Raw genomic sequence first — 19,506 nt, 5'->3', positions numbered from 1 at the left:
GGTCTAATGGAGTCTTAGTTTGGACCTGGACTCTCGTGTTCAAAGAGATATTAAAGATACGGCGGGTGCACACTCATCTACTGGCCCTGTTGAGATGCTCTGTAATTGTAAGTGGATTATCCAGCCCATTTACAGTGGCTGTGGTTGTTGCCCGAGTGCCAGGCTCCCAGCTTTACAGCCTTGTATTTCCATGGCTGGATTAGTGGGAGAAATGGAGTTGTGGTTCGCACTCTCTCTGGTTCTGGCCCGCGTGGGAGGACGGGCCGACTACACTGCAGCAGTTTCAAGTCAGCTATAAATTTAACCGTAAAGAGCCAAGTTAAGGGGCATTAAATGGGTCAGATGTTTAACTATAGCTGGATCAGCTGTGGGATCTCTGTTAATGGTGTGAGGTTCTGAGTTATGGGGGGGGGGGGGGGAGCAGTGTACGGTTTGAAATGGTGCCAGGTGTCTGAACGTGAGCCGATAGTCAAAGTACTGTGAGCAGGATGCGGGTTCTCGTGGAGCTGCGTAAAGAAAATGGGAACGGAGCTTTACGGGGGATTCGAGCTCAATTATTGTCACGATCTGGTCAATTAGAAAGTTGTCTTGCATGGAAATAGTTCTTGGTTTGGATGTAATTTTCTTTTCCAAGCTAGTTTCCTGCACAGTTGGTTTAAGAATCGGAGGCTGTTCGCTGGACTTATTTTCCCAAGTTTTTCAGACGGGAGTGCAAAATCCCAGGCGGATTTTGGGACCGTATCACTATGACTTCAACCGAAAACCCTTGGCTGCCCCAAATGAAAAATCTTTCCACTGCAATAGGAGGCCAACTGCATGCAGAAACAATTGGACTTACTCAACCCTAATTGGGTCACTGGCAATGCAGTTGTTCTGATATTTAGGCCCTGATGAGCCGTCAGTGGGCCGTGTCCAGGTTCTCTCTCTCACTGGGCTTCGACTTGGACGGGCCTGCTATGAGATGTAATGATAAACAATGACCTGCAACGTGTGATAATAAGATAAGAAAACCAGTGGTTATGCACGTGCAGCATATCATGGGTGTCATCATCCTTTATTTGTCACTGTTTCTTGATGTCCGTTTTATTAATATACTGAAGGAAGGAAAGCATAGACATGTGATAATAACAGCAACAGAGTGCTTAAATCCTGAACATCCTCTTGACTTTAAACACTTCTTGTTCCTATTCTGCCTCTGTTTGTTTATTCCATGTTACTCGGCAACTTCTGAAACACAGCGTCGCCTCCCGTCCCCTCGTCCATTTGAAATAATCTTTTATTCCAGAAACAAGCTTGTCTTAAAAAACATTTGTTATTTTTATCACCTCCCTCATAAACAGTGCTTTTAAAAAGTTGATATGGTCAGTAATTGCTGCCAAGTGTGTGTGTGTCAGACAGCGAAATGGAAAATGAAAAGCAGTGGGCAGGATGAATAGACGTCAAAGAAGCTTCCTGTTTAGCTGAACTGCCCCGTGAGCCGCTGTCAGTCTGTGTGTCAGTTTAGATGCCTAGAGTTAAGATGAATAAATCACAAATTCAAACTTCCCTTAATGTTCCAGCAACAACACCCTGTGGGGTTCTCTGGAGGAACCGAACATTGTCGGCACCAATGAGTTTGAGGACCTGTTCTCCAAGGCCACGCTGCAGACGAAGAAGAAGCCCCTGTCCGACACCTTTGAGAAGAAAGCCAAAGCGAAGCAGGTGAGCCGCTCACTCCTCCTCAGTTTGGCTCCAGCTTCTCATTGTCTTAGTTTTCCCTTAAAGGGTACCTGTAGTGCAAAACAACAACGTGCTACATCCATTCGGCGCATCAAATAAATCATATTTACCCCGCCGCTATTGTCAACAAGTCACGCATAGCCCGAGGATTTACATTTCTTTGTCAACATTCCGAGTCCGTGAATGCTTCAGGGCGCAGCCATTTTGCTAGTTATTTACTCATGTCAAAGCTAACTATGACGTTGAGTCGTTGAAAGGAATTCAGCCAATCCGGAGCCACTTTGTGACAAAACAGCGGATAGCCTATAACAAACAAACTGAGCTATAAAGGTGTACCAAATATAATGTCTTTCCCTCTATCGTGAAACATTCGTAGCGAAGAATTACACAATCTATATGGTCAAAATCAATGGAGATACTGCGAATGCCACGATACACGGGCAGCGGACGCGGCCTTATTCGATATACCGCGGCCTCCATGGTGCGCGGCCTACTGAGACCGCTATATAAAGTATGGGCTTCTTAGTCTATGCTAAAGGATCATCATAATCATGGGCGATAGTATGCAGGCAAATGTTAGGCCTCTCGCTTATGGGAGAATAAAGGTGAATATATTCAGAATATTAGTAATAATCACACCAACTCTGGTGATCGCAAATTAGCCTACATGAAACAACTGGCAAACTTACCGATTTGACAGTTCTCCCTCGGGTGCAGGCCCCCGAACATGTCGGCCGATCATTGCATCAATGAAAGACATCTCCAGCGCTGGCTTATGCGCGATGTAGCTATCAAGCTCACTCTTTTGTGTGAAGCAGATGAGGTCTAATGACTCTATATCATCGGACATAAGTTCGTGCTCTTTACAACAAATGCACTCTATGTCTGTTTTTTGTGGCACACATTTCCCACAACTGCACCAAACGTCCGCCGACTTGCGTGCACGGTCCGCACGGTGAAGCATCTGGACCGGCGGTCCTTCGACATCAACTTCATCAGAATCATCGCTATCATCGCTGTCACAATTCACTAAATGGGGATAGTCTGCTTTTAAAGGTTCAAACAAGTATCCAGTTGCTGAATCAGACAATCTTTCATCGTCCATATTATCAATCTCTCAGCATTTGTTTGCGAGCGCTCGACGTTGTTTATATTGGTATCTGAACACATCCGCTGTGGCTGGCTGTCGATCTCTCAACGATTTGACGTCACACCACCCGCGACATATTCAAGCTCCAGTGCAATGTCGCATGTCGGAGTTGAGGACTTTGAACAGCCTAAACTACGTATTGTTATTGAATACTGGACCGTCAGTGCATGAATAACCTTTAGAAACACATTATCTTTTGATCTGGCTACATATTCGCTTTCACTACAGGTACCCTTTAACCTCGAGTGTGTGGAAAGGACAATTCCTCTTTTTCTTGTTTTGTTTTTGGCACACAATGGATATCTTGTGCACTGTGTCTCTTGCTGCGGCCTCCTATTTCTTGAATGCTGCAATGTTCAATCTTGAATTAAAGAGAGAAATAAAAGGGGATGTAGTACAAGCCTCAGAGTTTAGTTTTTTAGTGTGCTTTTGTGCCAGATTGATCTACTGCCCCCCCCCCCCCCCCCCCCAAAGTTACACTTGTTGATGTCTTGTTAAATGCTGCAACTCTGCGTCTCTGCTGCAGCCAGCGCCGTGTCAGCAGCCTGGCTGACTCGCGGTCCTCACTGTGGCGTCCGAGGAGTTAAAAATCGGCCAATGTCCCAGACTGTCCCCCCTGAATCCATACACATCGCCTATTCTGATCAATTTCTTAAGGCTCCACTCTGCTCCAGAGGGCCTGTGTGTGTGTGTGTGTGTGTTTCTCTCCTCTCAGTCTGGTCACTCTAAAGCGGCAAACTGTCCAACATTTGATCCAACTCAGATCCAGACACTAATCTTGCCAACTGTCTCCTGTCTGGACATCAGCCTGTAAGAGGTTTGACCCCCACTAATGAAAACACTGTTGAGAAGAAATTAATATCAATTCAAAAAAACTCCTTGTCCAAAATAACATTTGGTGTTTTTTTTTAAATTGAAAGAAGAATCCATATAATATCGATATTGTCCACTGGCTGTGGCGAATATCTATGTTTCGACATTTTGTCCCCAGCCCTGTGATGAGACAGAAGTCTGATATTTCATATAAAGGTCTGTGTTTAGAGCCAGCGAGAGCATTCCGAGTCCAGCTCCACGATTGAAGAGGGGAAGTGAATATCTGAGAGGCATGGTTGTTTTCAGCCCGCTTACGAGTCCAACTCCTTGAACGTTTACACTCTTATACTTTTATAGGGAGAGAAATCATTTGAGGGGAAAATCCTCGGAACCATCAGCTGATCCCGGCTGCCAAGAAGTTCAGCTGGTTAACGAGCGAGAGAGAGCGAGAGAGCATCATAAAGGTGGACTGAATGGGGGCTAAAATGTGAATAAGACATATTGGATGATTTTATTCCTATTGTATGCCCATCACAAGTTCCCCGAGCACTCGCTGACATCTTGAAATGTAAAGCTTTGTCAGACCAACGATCCAAAAAACTAATTGATTAAATTCACTATCAGAGAATACATTCTGACATGATAATAAATGGAATTCATTTTTTTCCTTCCAATCAGTCTCTTGAGAGTGTTCTTAGTACAAGTCTCATACGTTTGAGTTGCCTGGCGACTAACACTAATACTAGTGGACACTCGTTGCACTCGAGCTGCCCCCTCATCAGTGATAACGGTGCCTGTGAGCTTGTTTGTATGCCTTTATGTGCGTTTCGGTGTGCGTGCGTCCGCCTGCTGAAACGCGCGTGCGCGTGTGATGACGGCACCTCCTCACGAGTCATTATGCACTTGCCCAGAAAGTGTTGCCAGATCATGCTAACGCCACGGCCCGGGGCCGTGTGCGGCGAGAGGAGATGAGTGGGGGGGAATGGAATGTGTGTGTACATTATGCATATGAGCCACTTCCAACGACTCCACAAGCCAGAAGTTGAAAGTCGGGGGATTCAGCCGATGCTTACATGAGTAAGTTAATCTTTATCATGTGTGCCTTAGAAAAATCAAAGCTCTTGTTTACTCTCGAGCCGTCCTCTCTCTGCTGATTAGCATATCAAAGCAGAGAAGATGACATGGAGGAGAGCTCTCCCACCAGACCGGACCAGGTGTATAATTGCAGGCATGTGGCTCCGCTCCGCTGGCGGAGGAGGCAATGGAGACGGGGCACCTATAGGTGGAGGCGCATGTCGGTGCATTCTGGATTGAGGGATTAGAAGGGAGGGAGAGGTGGAGGAAGATGAGGAAATCAATCGAGCTGTTGAGTTTGTACGTGAGCAAATATGCACATCTGTAAACACGAAAAGAGCAAATTCCTTGACCCACATCAATCAAACCCGTTTCAAGGTTACACATAGCGGATCTCCTTAAACAAACGGCGGCTTTAACCGGTTTATGGGGATGATTTATGAGCAATCAAAGTGCGTTTATGAAAGACATATTTGAAGCTCTGGCTATGACGTGGGAGAGTGGGTGTGAGATTAACACCGCTGGGTGAGACTGGGGTTGATGAGTGTGTCGTAGGTGGTTATTGATGGGAAGTCTGATCCAGTTGTTATTTTAACATCTGCACGGTTGATTCCAGACAGATAATCAGACAGACAGTCGCAGCGGAGCAGGCTGGCTGCTCCGCTGCGACTGTGTAAACTATCCACTGGTTTCTGGACCAGCATCATCCTGCTCACCTCGCCGAACATCAGCCACTTGCTCCAGCTCAAGCTGCCGACGCTCCCGGTGTCTCCCTCCATCTTTTGGTTTATTTTCTTAGGCCGCTCGCTGTCCTCTCCCTCCTCCCTTCTTCCTCTTTCCTTTTGACCCGGTCTGTGTTATTCAAGCGTCTGCAGCAAGTTTCCAACGAGCGCCTCGGAGTTCCCTTCTTGTCCACAGGAGGGAGCCGGTAACTATTGGTGTCTACCTGTCTCGGCATCAGCATCCCACGGCTGCCTCTGCTTCCCAGAGCGGTTCGCATGTCTGATCCCAAGCATCCAGCATCAGTTGTCTTTTCTCATTAGCGTAACTGTTTCGGCTAATTGGCGTGTTCTGCAGCCACAGTGAGCGGGAAGGATTCCTGGCCTGCTTTTAGTGTGGCCCGTCCAAAGTGGTTAATTAGAGGTGTTGGGAAAGCCCCCAGAGTGGGAGATCCCCAGTGATCCAGGTAATAGAGCTGGAAGCAGCATGGCACCCACTAACGCCCTGTAATGCAATACCCACTTCTAAGGCTTCTGCTCTCCAGCTCCCACTGGACAGCCCAGTAGCCGTAAGACGCCATAAGACCTAATGAAGAAGCCTGACACATTAACTTTTAGAGCAGGGCTTTACCTTGCCAAAACGTACTCTGGCTTTACGGCTAATTCAGTCATAAGTAATTGTGACCATGTGTAGGCACAAATAAAAATCCTGTGAATTTATAGTTTGTTCTAAAAGCTTGCTCTTCTAGACTGTCCTTTTATGGTGCCACTTCTGCCTTTGTACTTTCACCGCGACTTGATATTTTTTGATTATATCTCACACATGTTCTTCGGTAACCTGGAGGAGGAGGTGCTTTTCTGTCTGACGCTGCTCCCCTCATTGATGTAACAACGTGACAAAGTGCGTCCCGGCTTTGCGTGCGTGCTCCGCATTTCCCAGTCGTTTGCATCACGATGATGGGTTATGACAATGTGTGTTGATTGGTCCGGTCGTTTGGGTCAACCCGGATGATCCCCAGGGCTGCTTAGACTAACTGGTGCTGCAGGCTCTCCGTCTCGCTCATCGTCGATCATCTGCTTCCACGTGCGGGGGAAGTGACTAAGTGATTTTCACCCGGCCTCACATCGCAGAAATGACATTTTTGTTCACCATCTGTTCCTCAGTTTGTTTTCTGCCTTTTGTTTAAGTGATCGCATTGGTGATAAACATTGGTGTGAAGACATCTGAGCCATTGTTTGGAATCGAGATAAGACACCATATTAGATTTGAAAGTAATTGACAGTAAAATGACTTTTGACATTTGAAATAAAAATCCTACAATGTGGTGATGATGTTGTTCTCCGCTAAATAAAGAGTCGATATCCTGTAAATCTAAAAATAATATATTTAAGATTGTGGCAATCAGTTTAAGCCGGATTAACTGAAATGCAGACTGGGTTTGATATTGAATCCCACGAATACTCTTGGAATTTCAATAATAGGAATACATTTGTTTTCTATTTTTCCAGTTCATCAAGCTGCTGGATGCGAAGCGTTCACAAGCAGTCGGTATCCTCCTGTCGAGCCTGCATTTGGAGATGAAGGACATTCAGCAAGGTGACAAAAACAATTCTGATGAGTGTCTGTTCAACACGTCGAGTTGCCTGTGCACACCATGATATCTTTTTAATCTCAACAACAGAGATCCCTTTCAGATTCAATGGCAATCAACTGAATTGACTGTTTCTTTTAACTGTAAATTGAGGATGACTCCTGATGAAATGCAGATGGGAGTTATTTTTAGAGATACGATAGCGAGTCTTGCAGCGGAGAATCATTCCCAACCTCTTGACGGCTACTAATTTGTAACGAGAGACACTTTTCTCGGATTAATTTGTGTTTCAAGTGGAACGTGGAGTTGTTGTTTTTTTAAATTACCTTGGTGGGAAAGAAAATTGACACGATTTGTCAAAATGTGAGACGGCCGCACTGGGATAAAAACAGCCTTCATATTTTTCTGTCTGGCTGCTTGAAATCCTTCCTGCACTGGTTAAAATCAAATAGGCATTTCCTTATTTGAGGAGCTGCACGGATTGCGTGCTCGGTTGTTTCGCAGAAAAAAGCAGGACTGTGTGCGTGCGTGTGTGTGTTTCTGTGTGTGTTGGGGACAGCGTAGATAGGCCAGGAATTGGTCCTGTCCCGGGACTGTGGCGGAGAGAGAGCCTGCCGCCTGCTAGTCTGAGCATGCGGCCAGCAGATCTGTTTATTGTAGCCAGTGACGGTTTCCACAAGCCTAATGGGACTGACACCCCGCTAATGATCTAAGCATGTACAAAACCACCTTCCACAGTTAGCAGACACTGCGCTACCACATAAAACCACCTCAAACACAAGCCAAACAGCACACAGCACCAGGACGCCCATTTAGTTGTTAGATTCCCCCCCCCCCCCTTTTCCTCTATGTTCCAGTGTCGGCTCGTCGAGGTGGTTTGGTGAAACACCCAGCGTGAGGCTGCTTCCTCGTGCCTTAATGGGGGCTGTGTGTGTGACATGGACAATTTGAATCTGACAATGAAGGACAGAACCTTAATAAGCACTTCTAAGGGCTCGAGTCCCCGGCCTCGCCTGCTTGCCTCCCCTTTGTTGCCAAATTAAAAGGACATGGGACATGTAATGTAATTAGAGCTACTAGGGAGGGGGAGTGGGAGGGGAGGAGAGAAAGTAGCTTTCTGGTGGAGGGAGAGAGGGGTTCAACTGCACCCGCCTGGCTGGGGGACCTCAAGGGCCACCATGGTTCAAGAGCAAGGGGAGCCTCCCCCCCCACACACACCGCCACCTCACCACACACACACACACACATACACATGTTCATGCCCTTCCACACCAAAGCCGATGAGTGAAAAGTGGAAGGAGAGGGTGTGAGGAGGTTGGCAGGCAGGCTTTGATCTGTCGGTGTGGAGAGATATCCGGCTCCCCTCGGATCAGAGTGCTCCTGTGCACACTGGAGCAGACCCCCCTTTGGTGTGTGATTGACGGCTGCATGGCTGAGGAACTGAATAATCCACTCTAATAAGATGTAGGAAATGGACCTCCAGCGCTCTCTCTGATCCAGACATTGGGACCACATTGACAACTTCTTTGCAACAGCTGGGAACCAGAATGCACCGACGTTTACCTTGTTAGGTGGAAGCAGTGTGTGAAGACGAGGGCTGTGCAGTTAATAAAGTAGCACTGATGCCAAAATTTGAGTTAATGCCTTGCAGTATCATAGAGGAATTGTCAGTGGCCCACAGATTTAACAAAATCATGATTTTACGAGATAATTATTCAAACAACGCTATATTTAAAACATGAAATAACATTAGCATTTCCTTTGACAAATTCAATATTTAGCAGTATATTACATGGTCTCAGTTCAACACACTGTCGCTTGTGGTCACAGGAAAGCAGAAAGTTAACCTAGTTAACCCTAACCCCGAGCCGGAAGGTTAACCAGTTTTTCAGGTCATATTTTGGAAGCCAATGTTTGCTAATATTAACTAACTTTAGCTTTCTTTTACTGTGTAACTGACTGATTGTGCCACTGTTACAAAGCATTGACCATTTACTTTCATTGAATAGATAGATAGATACTTTATTCATCCCCAGTGGGTCATTTGTTTGAAGCAGCAGCAAACAACGTTACAATATTTACAATAAAATAAAATAGCACAGCAGGACATATTCAATTTAAGAAAACTAAATAATAAAGAAATTGGAAAAAAATGCATAGCATATATGATATAGCCTACAGTTTATATAAGGGAGTATAAAGTGAAAGAGGTGCAAAGCTTATTGGTGTTGATTCAATAATAAGTCGTTATTCAGCTAAAGTGAGTTTATGTTCTAATGTTTCCATTGAGAAGCTAATGTGATGCTAGCTCAGTGAGCAAACTTGAGCTTCGACATTACTGAAGTCAGTTTGTGACTCCAGCTACTGTTACACCCACGTTGTTTTATTAACAGCCTCGCTGTCATGTCACCTGGAACAGTTGTCGGTGGCTGTTGGTCCACTTTGGTTTCCCTTGAAGTTTTTCTTGCCAGTCTTTGGACACATTTGGATGACAATCGGATCTCTAATGAGAAAGTTTGGAGGCTTGGTACCGAACCTTTATAGCACTGGATACATTTACTGTGTCGCTGTGTCAGTTCTTGGTCGTGGGGACCGTGAAGCATTGTCACATTGAGTGACTGATCTGAGAGCAGTGGGTGGCGTGCAGCCCTCCTCAGCTGACACAGACCAGACAACTGCCAGCTGATCCAGCAGCACTGGAGCCATCCCTCCTCTTGTGTCCTCTCCCTCCTCCCTCACTGAGCCATAAACCTGTGACACCTCTCAGACTGTAAGCGAAGCAGGTCAAGAAACCTCTTCGTCACATCGTTTCTCAGTCCCATCGCATCTACCTTTTTAAAATGTTCTCTTTTATCTCTCTCTATCTCTCTTTCTCTCCTTCACTGCCAGTGAATGTTCTAAATTAGATGTATAAATCACCCCCATGGTAATTGAATTATGTGTTAAAAAGACAGAACTGCCACGCCGGTTGAAGTCAGATATCGCTCTCTTTTCATTCTCATAACATCTATAGTATGTCTTACAAATAGTCATAGCCACAAATATGATGTTTTATTCACCCTCCTGTTACCTTCAAATTTACTAACATCTTTTACCCCTAATTTGACCCCAGCAATTATAACCCAGAGAAAATTATTAGAATTTATATTGTTTCCCATGTTTAAGTGTGAGGTATGTTTGTTTGTCTGTTGACTACCTAAATAGCCCTTTAAATAAATAAAAAAGTTGATATTTCTTACATGTTTTACACAGTGAAAAACAGCCTGGGGTCAAATTGTACAGGACATTGAAAATGTATCATCATGTGAATTTTATGTTTTCCCAGTTGTCCCCAATAAATTAGGAAAAGTCATGAAATATGAATTTTAAAAAATGATGTCAATCATTTTTTTAGAGACGTTAAACATTGAATGGGGTCAAATTGACCCCAAAGGTAATAGGAGGGTTAACTGAAATGTAACAAAATTACCGGCCTATCGTGAGTTTACATCCCTAGTCAGAAAAACAAGTTTGTTCTTGGACAACTGGCAGCAGTTAAAAGGCAGCACGCTACGGCCAAGATCTTATCCATTTATTAGACTGACTGCTTATTATAAATATCATTACTGTTCCAGCTGTTCTCACTGTGGACAACTCTGTGGTGGACTTGGAGACCATTGAGGCGTTATATGAAAATGTAAGTATGAAGGAGCACTCTGTCGAATGTAATAAAACAAAAGGCTGTAAAGTCAAAGACAGATTTAAAGAAATGGAGAAAACCTTTTGAATTTTGTTGCTACATATTGGTTTCACTATGGTATGCAGCTTATCAGACAAATACAGTATGTTGTATTATTGTGCAACAATTGCAATACCTATTTTCTACTGGATGTCATTCAGTGGAAGTATTTATCTGTGGTGATATTCACATTGATTTTGAACTTTGTTGTGATTCTTCTCAGAGGGCCACCAGTGACGAAATGGCCAAGATAACCAAACATTATGAGACTTCTAAAGGGGACGAAGTCAAACTGCTGGACAAGCCGGAGCAGTAAGATCGCTTCTACACAAATGTTGTAATAGTTTCCAAAGACAATTATTCATTCATAAGTAATTATAAACGTGCCGGTATTCATCAGAGAAATGAAAGCGACTTCAGGAATTGAGTTTACAGGCTATCAATATTTATTCGCCTTATATTTCAAGTAATTTAGCTCGATTAAATTCATTTGCATGGGGTTTCTTAGGACACATCCATTATCAATAAATGGAAATTAACTTTAAATGATTCCAGCATTAATATAATGACATTTCTTTTAAGATTGTGGGCTGCGGATTGGATTTAAATTCCAGTTTTAATAATTTCTTCGTCAGTTTTTCTTATACTTGTCAGTCTTTTTGGCCAACATTTACACATTGGGGCATAACGGGTCTATCACCTTGCTAAGTCTTTTTTCTTTTCTAACATGCCTCTCTAACCCTTAGTGTGTGTGTGAAAGCGTATGCATTAATGAGCATTGCTTCAGTAGTTTCTGTCAGGGTTAAGTATTCCGGACCAGTTAACGAGGCCTGGACCCAGCGGTGCCGCTCAGCCTGGCCTTCCTATTTCCATGTTTGACCAGAGCCGTCACTACGGCTGCCCGAGTCATCCCTACTCAGTGTCTCCCTCCATCAGCGGGGCCTAATCACTCAGGATGTTACCGCTCCCCTCCCCTCTGACACGGCGCTGTTTACACAAGTCGCCTCGCATCAGGCCGGAGCTCCCTTTTGATCAGGCTCTGTGCGCCGCTCGCTGCTCTCCCTCCGCCCGACCCCGCGGACCTCTCAAACCCGGCCGAGCAGCGCCGCTCATGGCTATCAGCTGCCTGTGAACAGCAACATTGACTCCGACGGCCTGCCTGCATGGGGAAGCGCAGCCTGCCAAGGACCCAAAATAGTTCTTCCTGTTAGACATTTTGTTTAATTCTGTCATAACACATCACACCCCATTCTCTTCCACCACCTCCTCCTGCCCTTTTTGTTTTTCAGGTTTCTCTATGAGCTCTCCCAGATCCCCGACTTCGCGGGCCGAGCCCACTGCATCATCTTCCAGTCAGTGTTCCTCGATACCATCTCCTCCATCCGTCGGAAGGTGGAGATCGTCTCGAATGTCAGCAAAGTAAGAACACTGCGTCAACAAACAGTGCTTCACAAAAATGTCATTAAGCTGTGTGAAGGTTTACTAACTAAGGCTGTGTGTGTGTGTGTGTGTGTGTCTCAGGAGTTGTTCGAGTCTAGTAGCTTGCGGGATGTAATGGGTCTTGTTCTGGCCTTTGGGAACTATATGAACGGTGGGAACAGGACGAGAGGTCAGGCTGATGGCTTCGGACTGGAGATCCTCCCCAAACTAAAGGACGTCAAGAGCAGGGTGAAACATTTCTTACAATCTTTTACTGAAGATCCGCCGTAATTCTCTGATGAATCTTGGCTAAATAGGCCAAAAAATAATCCAATTGTAAAGATATATAAATGTGTAAAGTATGATTTTCATTTAATCTTCAGGACAATCGTATGAACCTCATGGATTATGTGGTTTTATACTACTTGCGCAATTTTGACGAGGTAAGGCACCGTCAACCAAATTCAGACAATGTTACACGCTGACTCTCTTAAAACATCTGTAACATCTTCTCATGTACTCTTTCTGTGTGATCCCCTGTTGCAGCATGCCGGCACAGAGAAGAGTGTGTTCCCTATGCCGGAGCCTCAGGATTTCTTCCAGGCTGGTCAGGTTAATTTTGAAGACCTCGCTAAAGACATCCGGAAGCTGAAGAAGGATCTGACTGGTAGGACACGTGCTGTTGTCGAACATTCATCCCACATTGCATTTCAGTGCTTTGGTCACATTTGTTTCACTGTAAATCAGTCGGTGTGATCGTGTACCGTGCCATCTTTCACGTACCGTATTTTCCGCACTATAGGGCGCACTGGATTATAAGGCGCACTGTCAATGAATGGTCTATTTTCCATCTTTTTTCATGTATATAGCGCACCGGACTATAAGGCGCATTAAGCGAAACAAAACAGTCAGCCAGTCAAATTTTATGAAACGTGTTCACAATAACTCTCAACATTGTTCAGTTATAACACGTAAAATACAACACAATACACTCACAACCGCAAGCGAGAACTACAGTGAAGGGTGACATCGTTCTGGTCCCTGTTTCCTGCACGGTGCGGTTCACGGGGGTATCAGAGGTGAGGGGAACCGTGTCCATGTTGGTGACGTGCTCTGACCGGATCTTCTTTTCAGTGATCTGGTTTTTGCAGTATTACTCCGCGACGCTCCTAACTGCGGTAGCCGTGATGCTGCAAGCGGTGCGGCTTTGGAGTTTACCGAAGTCGTACTAAAACATGTTGACAGCGCGCCGTGACCCACACAAAATCGCTTCGAGGTCAGTAAGCACAAACAGAATTAATCCATATACAAGGCGCTCCGGATTATAAGGCGAACTGTTGTTTTTTGAGAAAATTAAAGGCTTTTAAGTGCGCCTTTTAGTGCGGAAAATACGGTACTCTTCCTGCCCGGTGAGGTTTCATGGTGTGTTCAGGGCCTCGCATGGCCCGAGGCGGCTTTCCCCCTTACCAGACGGTATATCTCTTAACAGCCGTGACATCATAACACCACACCCTCTCCCGTTTCACGATCAGTGACAGAGCACCTAGCCAAAGAACCATCTACATTTATTTTTCGCTGTCCCTTTTTTATTTAAAAGCAGAAGTAAAATCTTAAAGGCAAAAACCAGCTCATTGACTACAAGAGTCACAAATGACGGATGAATGAGCGAACCCGATTCTGATGTTCTGTGCAAAAAGTGTCGTGGGCGCCGAGCCACTCAGTAACCCAGCCAGTCAGTCTTGGCCAGGGCCACGCGGGGGTTAAAGGCGATGCCCCCCAGTGCCCCTGGTGTCTGTGGTTATTTAAATCAACCAATAATACGGCATATGAAAGCAATTAGATATGCTCCGCAGCTCTCCCCTACGTTTTTTAGATCGCTGTTAAAGCCCGCTCCTCTCTGACCTGGGGGAAAAATACAAAGAGTCTACTAAAGAACCCAGACCCACCTCAAGCCGTCACTCATTTATTAGGAAAAATGGAAGACCTGAAGACAATAAATGCAACACAAGGGCCCTGGTATTTGATCTCTGCTGCAGCACAGTCTGGCACAGTAGTCCTCGGGGTATTGGCATCACAGGGCGAGCGTTGGATTCTGGATGTTTGCTGAGCTCCACCTCTGACTTTCACCATTTTTATCCTCTCCAGCCTTCAGGAATAAATATTTATGCCTGGCTATTATAAACGACCCTAAAGAAAGCAAGTGGTCTTGATTATAATGCTAACACAGATCACTTCCATCCACACTGGGAGTTGTGTCTGACACTGAGAGGCCGATACAGAATCACACTTTGGTTAACTGGCTCTGTTTGACTGGGACCAGCGACGCCGCCTGCCCCTCACCTGATCCTGAGGTGGCGACTGCAGTGGTCGATGGTGTCTCGCCCTCCAGGCTTGGGTCAAAGGTCGGGAGACTCTGTGCTAACAGTCTCTACGAGCTTAGCCTCCTCAGGCAGCGGCAATGTGAGCTCGTCTCATAAGAATCTGAGCATACTGTCTTTTTAAATTGGCACAGTCGTGTGTGTGTGTGTGTGTGTAGACGCAATGACGCATCTGCTGCATGTGTGTGTGCAGCGTTCAGCCACCAGTGATGCTCCGGAGTGGGACCTGGTCTGCGTGTCTGCCCTCTCCTTCACTGGCTTGTGCAGAAACATGATCCTCTTTTGATGGGGCTTCCTGTTTGGGGAGAGGGTGATGACCTCTCTCTGTGCTCCTCTCAGGGGGGGGGGGGCTGAATGGGAGGCCACAGGGACCCCAACTTACTGTAGGACTCTCGGCTCCTATACAGACCCATATCTTCTATTCTATTGTAGAGTAGCGCAATTAGCTTCGGAGCCCAGCACCCGAACTAAAGATTACGTTTATCTTTCCATAAAGATCCCTTTAACGGCTGCGTAATTGGACTGGACAGAGGAAGGGACGCTACCGAATGAAATAGGATCAAATAAAAAGAAACAGTCAGAGCTCATTTGCTGCTCAGGGGAGTTTAGTGTTTCACAGAAGGCCTGGCCCGGGTTAGGCATTTATCACTGGGGGAAATCAGACAGTGTCCTGATTTTAAATGGCCTTTAATGTCACGTTCAGGCAGCGCCTTTAGCCTGAGGTCTGTTTTACGACTCCGGCTCCTCTCAGTCACTGTTCATCTGAGCGAATAACACCAAAGTAATGCTAAATGTTTGTTCATTTGTCAGTGATTGGGTGAAAACAGCCTGCACATTAAATAAGAATAACCTCCGTCTACGATGAAGAGGCCCTTTTACCAAACAAGACTCTAGCTATGACGAGTATAGATAGATATTGCACTGATTAATCATAGCGTTCCCTCGTGATTTGAATGCTCCCAGCATCCATATTTTAACAATAGTTGACGCTCCAGCTCATATTCTAAGCCCTGCTTCATGTTTCTACTTGTCAGAACAGTATTCTCCAGCTAAGATTTAGGAGAAGGGTTTAGTGTGATGGATATGGGTTTATTTATGAGTGGAGAGGGAGTCTTGCCTTTCTTAGAGGCAGTCTCCTGGCTGGCCTCACTGAGGGGGAATAGCCTGATACAGTGAGGGGGGGGGGGGGGGGGTTGGAGATAATTGGGGATGCACGGTTCTGGTTTAACCGCTAATAAAAACATTTAGACAACAGAACTTAAGGTTTTTCATCAGATTTTACATACTACTTTACATACTGGAACTGTCGCTCAGATGGCAACTGCTCTTTTTTTAACAAAAAGGTGCCAAAAAAGACTCACCTGTGTCTTACCAAGTGTTTCTCTGCCGTAGTGTTTACTTTAACCCTTGTGTTGCCTTCGGGTCATTTTGACCCGATTCAATGTTTAATGTCGGTGTTCTTTCGGGAGTCAACAAACAAACATAAAGTACCTCACACTTAAACTTGGAAAACAATATTAATTCTAATAATTTTCTGAAGATTTTAATAGCTGGGGTCATATTGACCTCAAGGGTAAAATATGTTAGTAAATATAAAGGTAACAGGAGGGTGAAACATTGAATCGGGTCAAATTGACCCGAAGGCAACACAAGGGTTAAATAACGATCCAGAGCTACAGAGACAGAGCGGGCGTAGCGTTCCCGAGACAGCAGGTTCCTCTTGTGGCGACTTTCCTCTCATCACGCAGTCAGGCATCGTCTTGGTGTCCAGGGACTTCCTGTTTGCTGGAGAGGGCTCTTGCTATTACCAGATACAGATTTTTGTCATCAATTTTGTATTGGATGTTACATTACTAAGACACTATGATTTACACATTGTGTAAAGTATTTATCACATATTTAGATGTTATTTTATTTTTACCAGCAGGTCGATTGGTCATTTTGGTATTTAAATCTGAATGGTTATTCGATTTTCACATGAAAATATAAATTCTATATACACATAATTCAGGTTTGATTCGCGGTTTATTTATTTATATCCTGAGAATTCAAACAAAACATTTTTTTTTTGCAGATTATGAGAAGCACTAATGCCAAGCCAGCATGCCAACCTATGTTGTGACTTTTCCTATTACTATAGAGATATATCTAAATTGACAAGTCTTCAAATGTACTTATGCACTGTGTATAATAATGAATGTGTTAATTCAAGATAGCTGTTATTCTTTTTTTTACTTTTCTGCCTTTAATTTGATCCTTTTTACATCTATTTATTTTCTGCATATTTATGAAGCCCGATCAAACAGGAAAAAAATGTCAACCTGTTGAAAACAAATGTTTAATACAAACATTTAGAAAATCCTTTTTTAAGAAAGAAAAACTTTTCAAAATACTTGGAGCATCGTGTGTGTGTGTGTGTGTGTGTGATAAGATATACTTAAAAATACTATAAAGTGTGAAGCATAATAACACATCCCCACCACTTCTAAATTGGATTCTTGTTGTTGTCCCATCAGATTTTGTGGGACAGTTTTGCGGCAACATTATAATTCATTGCTCCATAAACACACACGTTGCCTTTATTTGTAACCGCGAAAGAATTATTGAGGCAAAAGCCATTTATATGTTCTGAGATCATCCGTCTGGCCTGATGCATGGAGCCAAGCGTTCACTCGCTGGAGAATCTTCTTTCTAAAATATGCATCATCTCTGCTAGACAATGTCTCAAACTGGAGTTTTAGTTTTTATTCTTTACAGCTGCTGTGTTTTTGTGGGCTTCTCTCAGCCTTTGCTGTCTGGACCACATTTGGACGAGAGCCGCCTCTAAATTGTAGACTTGCTGTTTTGAACACTGTTTTAATGGGTCCCCTTGAGTTGGGGGGATTTCTGGTTTGCCCAAACAGGATACCCTGGTCATGTTTGTTTGGTTGCTGGTTTCTGTTTTTTATTTAGATCACTGCCGGCTCTTACTTTGCATGAAATGCCCTGGAGTCCAAACTGTGAGGCCGTGCATATAGTTGCCCCTCAATGTTAATGTGCAGACGTTGCCTTTCCTGTCCGATTTATTGAGAACGGCAATACATGGAAGATTGTAGTCGACTTGAGTTCCCCAAGCTGCAGGTGCAGGATCTCCACATACAAAAACACATGAGAGCCTCACTCGGATCTAACAGCAGGGGAGCGAGACCGCGGTCAGACCTCTTGTTGTGCTGCGGAACTATTACGGCATGCAGTCGTAAGCAAGTTACGTCATTTATTGCAGCTATTAATGACTTTCAGGTTGGATGGGCCAAAGTTCCTTCACCGTGTGTGTGTGTGTGTGTGTCACGGCGGTGTCCTCTGAGCTCGTTTGAGTTGTGTCATTTGGCACAAAGCCCGTCAACAAACACATCTGTTGCCCTCACATGGACAGACATGTCTGAATATAAAGGGGAAATCTGTCTGTTCAGAATACAATATTAATTTATCAGAAACGGCAACAACATGTAAACAAAGGAAAAATATTCCTGATTTATGAACCATGGGACGCTCTCCTCCAATGGAATTTAATTAAATGCTCTCGCTGTTTACTCTAAAGTGACGTTTTCTTGTGTTAAGCCCAGTTTTGTGTCCCCCCCCCCCCCCATCCCTATTACTGTTGTCTATTCATGTACCGAATGTGAATCACGTAGTAACTGTATACACTTTCCAAAATAAGAAAGGGGACCATTGCAGAAAGTGAAGCTAATAATAATATTATAACACAAATAATATGTAACACAAAGCATAATTTTTGGGGGATAAAGTTAGAATTTATACTTTTTTAAAATGTATTTCATGAACAGCCTTAAGACGGCTTAAAGCTTGTTTTTTAAGTCTCGTCTTTCTCATCACGTTTTAATGAACCTAATTTCCTAGTTTTAATTCATTAGTTTTCTTATTATTGAATTGGTTTACATCCCTGAATGTCTCCCCTCTTCCAGTTTGTCGTCTCCTTTCCTTCACTCCCTTTACTTGAAGTCATTGTATCGCTCATCCTTTGTCTCTCTCTGTCCTCTCTCCCAGTCTGTGAGAAGGACGTGCAGAAGGTGTGTGCTAACCCGTCACAGGAATACCTCCAGCCCTTCAAGGAGAAGATGGAAGGATTTATCTCCACTGGTGAGTCAAGACCTTTCATCTGGGTCAAAACTATAAACATGGTGGGAACATTGTTCCACATATGGTCTGCAAGTTATAAATATATAGCAATTTTGCTCCCGACCCTGAAAATGAATTATCGGTGTCTTCAAAGATGTATGAAACATTCATACGGACAGAAGACTCACATGAAACGGAGCTTACAGGGCCAGAAAAGACCTGTGTTCATCCAGACACGCAGCGTGGGACCTTTTAAAAAGGGGAAGGTATAATTATGTTTTTTGCCATATCAGACAGTCAGCTGGGTGGTAGAGACGGAGAGAGTGTGTGTGTGTGTGTGTGTGTTGGGAGAGGGCATCTCTGTGCGCCGTAAGGAAGCTCGAGGACATCTCCAGAAGGGATCACATTGCCGCTCACGTGGTTCTCATGTACTCTCGGCTGCCATAAAGCTGGCAGGACACCTCTGGCTGCGGCCTTGTAAAGACTGGCCGGCCTCAGCGGATCAGGTCTGCGGACCACCGGGACAGGAGCTGAGCCTCCCCGACACATCATCATCTCGCCGTCTGTCCCCTTTCTGACCTAGACGCTGGTCTTCCCAGCCTGTGCAGGCGATTAAAATACTCTGACTCTGTGCCTCCTATCGAATCTACGAACTGCACATTGGGATAATGGATTTTTATGGAAATGAAAAAAGAAAAAAAAGCTTTACCCACACACACACACATCTACGTCTCTACTCTACGCGTGTCACCAACACGTCATTGTACACAAACCTTCCACTGCTTCCGAGGCCTTGGAGTTTCCCACA

The 19,506-nt window shown here is 44.6% G+C and overlaps 1 protein-coding gene across 1 annotated transcript in view; it reads left to right on the top strand.

The window, feature by feature from the left end:
- LOC130201731 (formin-like) overlaps positions 1-19,506 on the top strand; it is a 37,850-nt gene that overhangs the window by 8,426 nt on the left and 9,918 nt on the right. The window contains exons 7-15 of the mRNA XM_056426832.1: positions 1,560-1,701; positions 6,985-7,072; positions 10,682-10,743; positions 11,009-11,097; positions 12,075-12,204; positions 12,307-12,453; positions 12,588-12,647; positions 12,751-12,871; positions 18,627-18,719. Of these exons, the coding sequence (XP_056282807.1) occupies positions 1,560-1,701; positions 6,985-7,072; positions 10,682-10,743; positions 11,009-11,097; positions 12,075-12,204; positions 12,307-12,453; positions 12,588-12,647; positions 12,751-12,871; positions 18,627-18,719 (932 nt within the window). The remainder of the gene's footprint in view (positions 1-1,559; positions 1,702-6,984; positions 7,073-10,681; positions 10,744-11,008; positions 11,098-12,074; positions 12,205-12,306; positions 12,454-12,587; positions 12,648-12,750; positions 12,872-18,626; positions 18,720-19,506) is intronic.

This window comes from Pseudoliparis swirei, chromosome 11, assembly GCF_029220125.1.
Source record: "Pseudoliparis swirei isolate HS2019 ecotype Mariana Trench chromosome 11, NWPU_hadal_v1, whole genome shotgun sequence".
Taxonomy (NCBI): Eukaryota; Metazoa; Chordata; class Actinopteri; order Perciformes; family Liparidae; genus Pseudoliparis; species Pseudoliparis swirei.
This window is presented reverse-complemented; position numbering and strand designations above follow the sequence as displayed.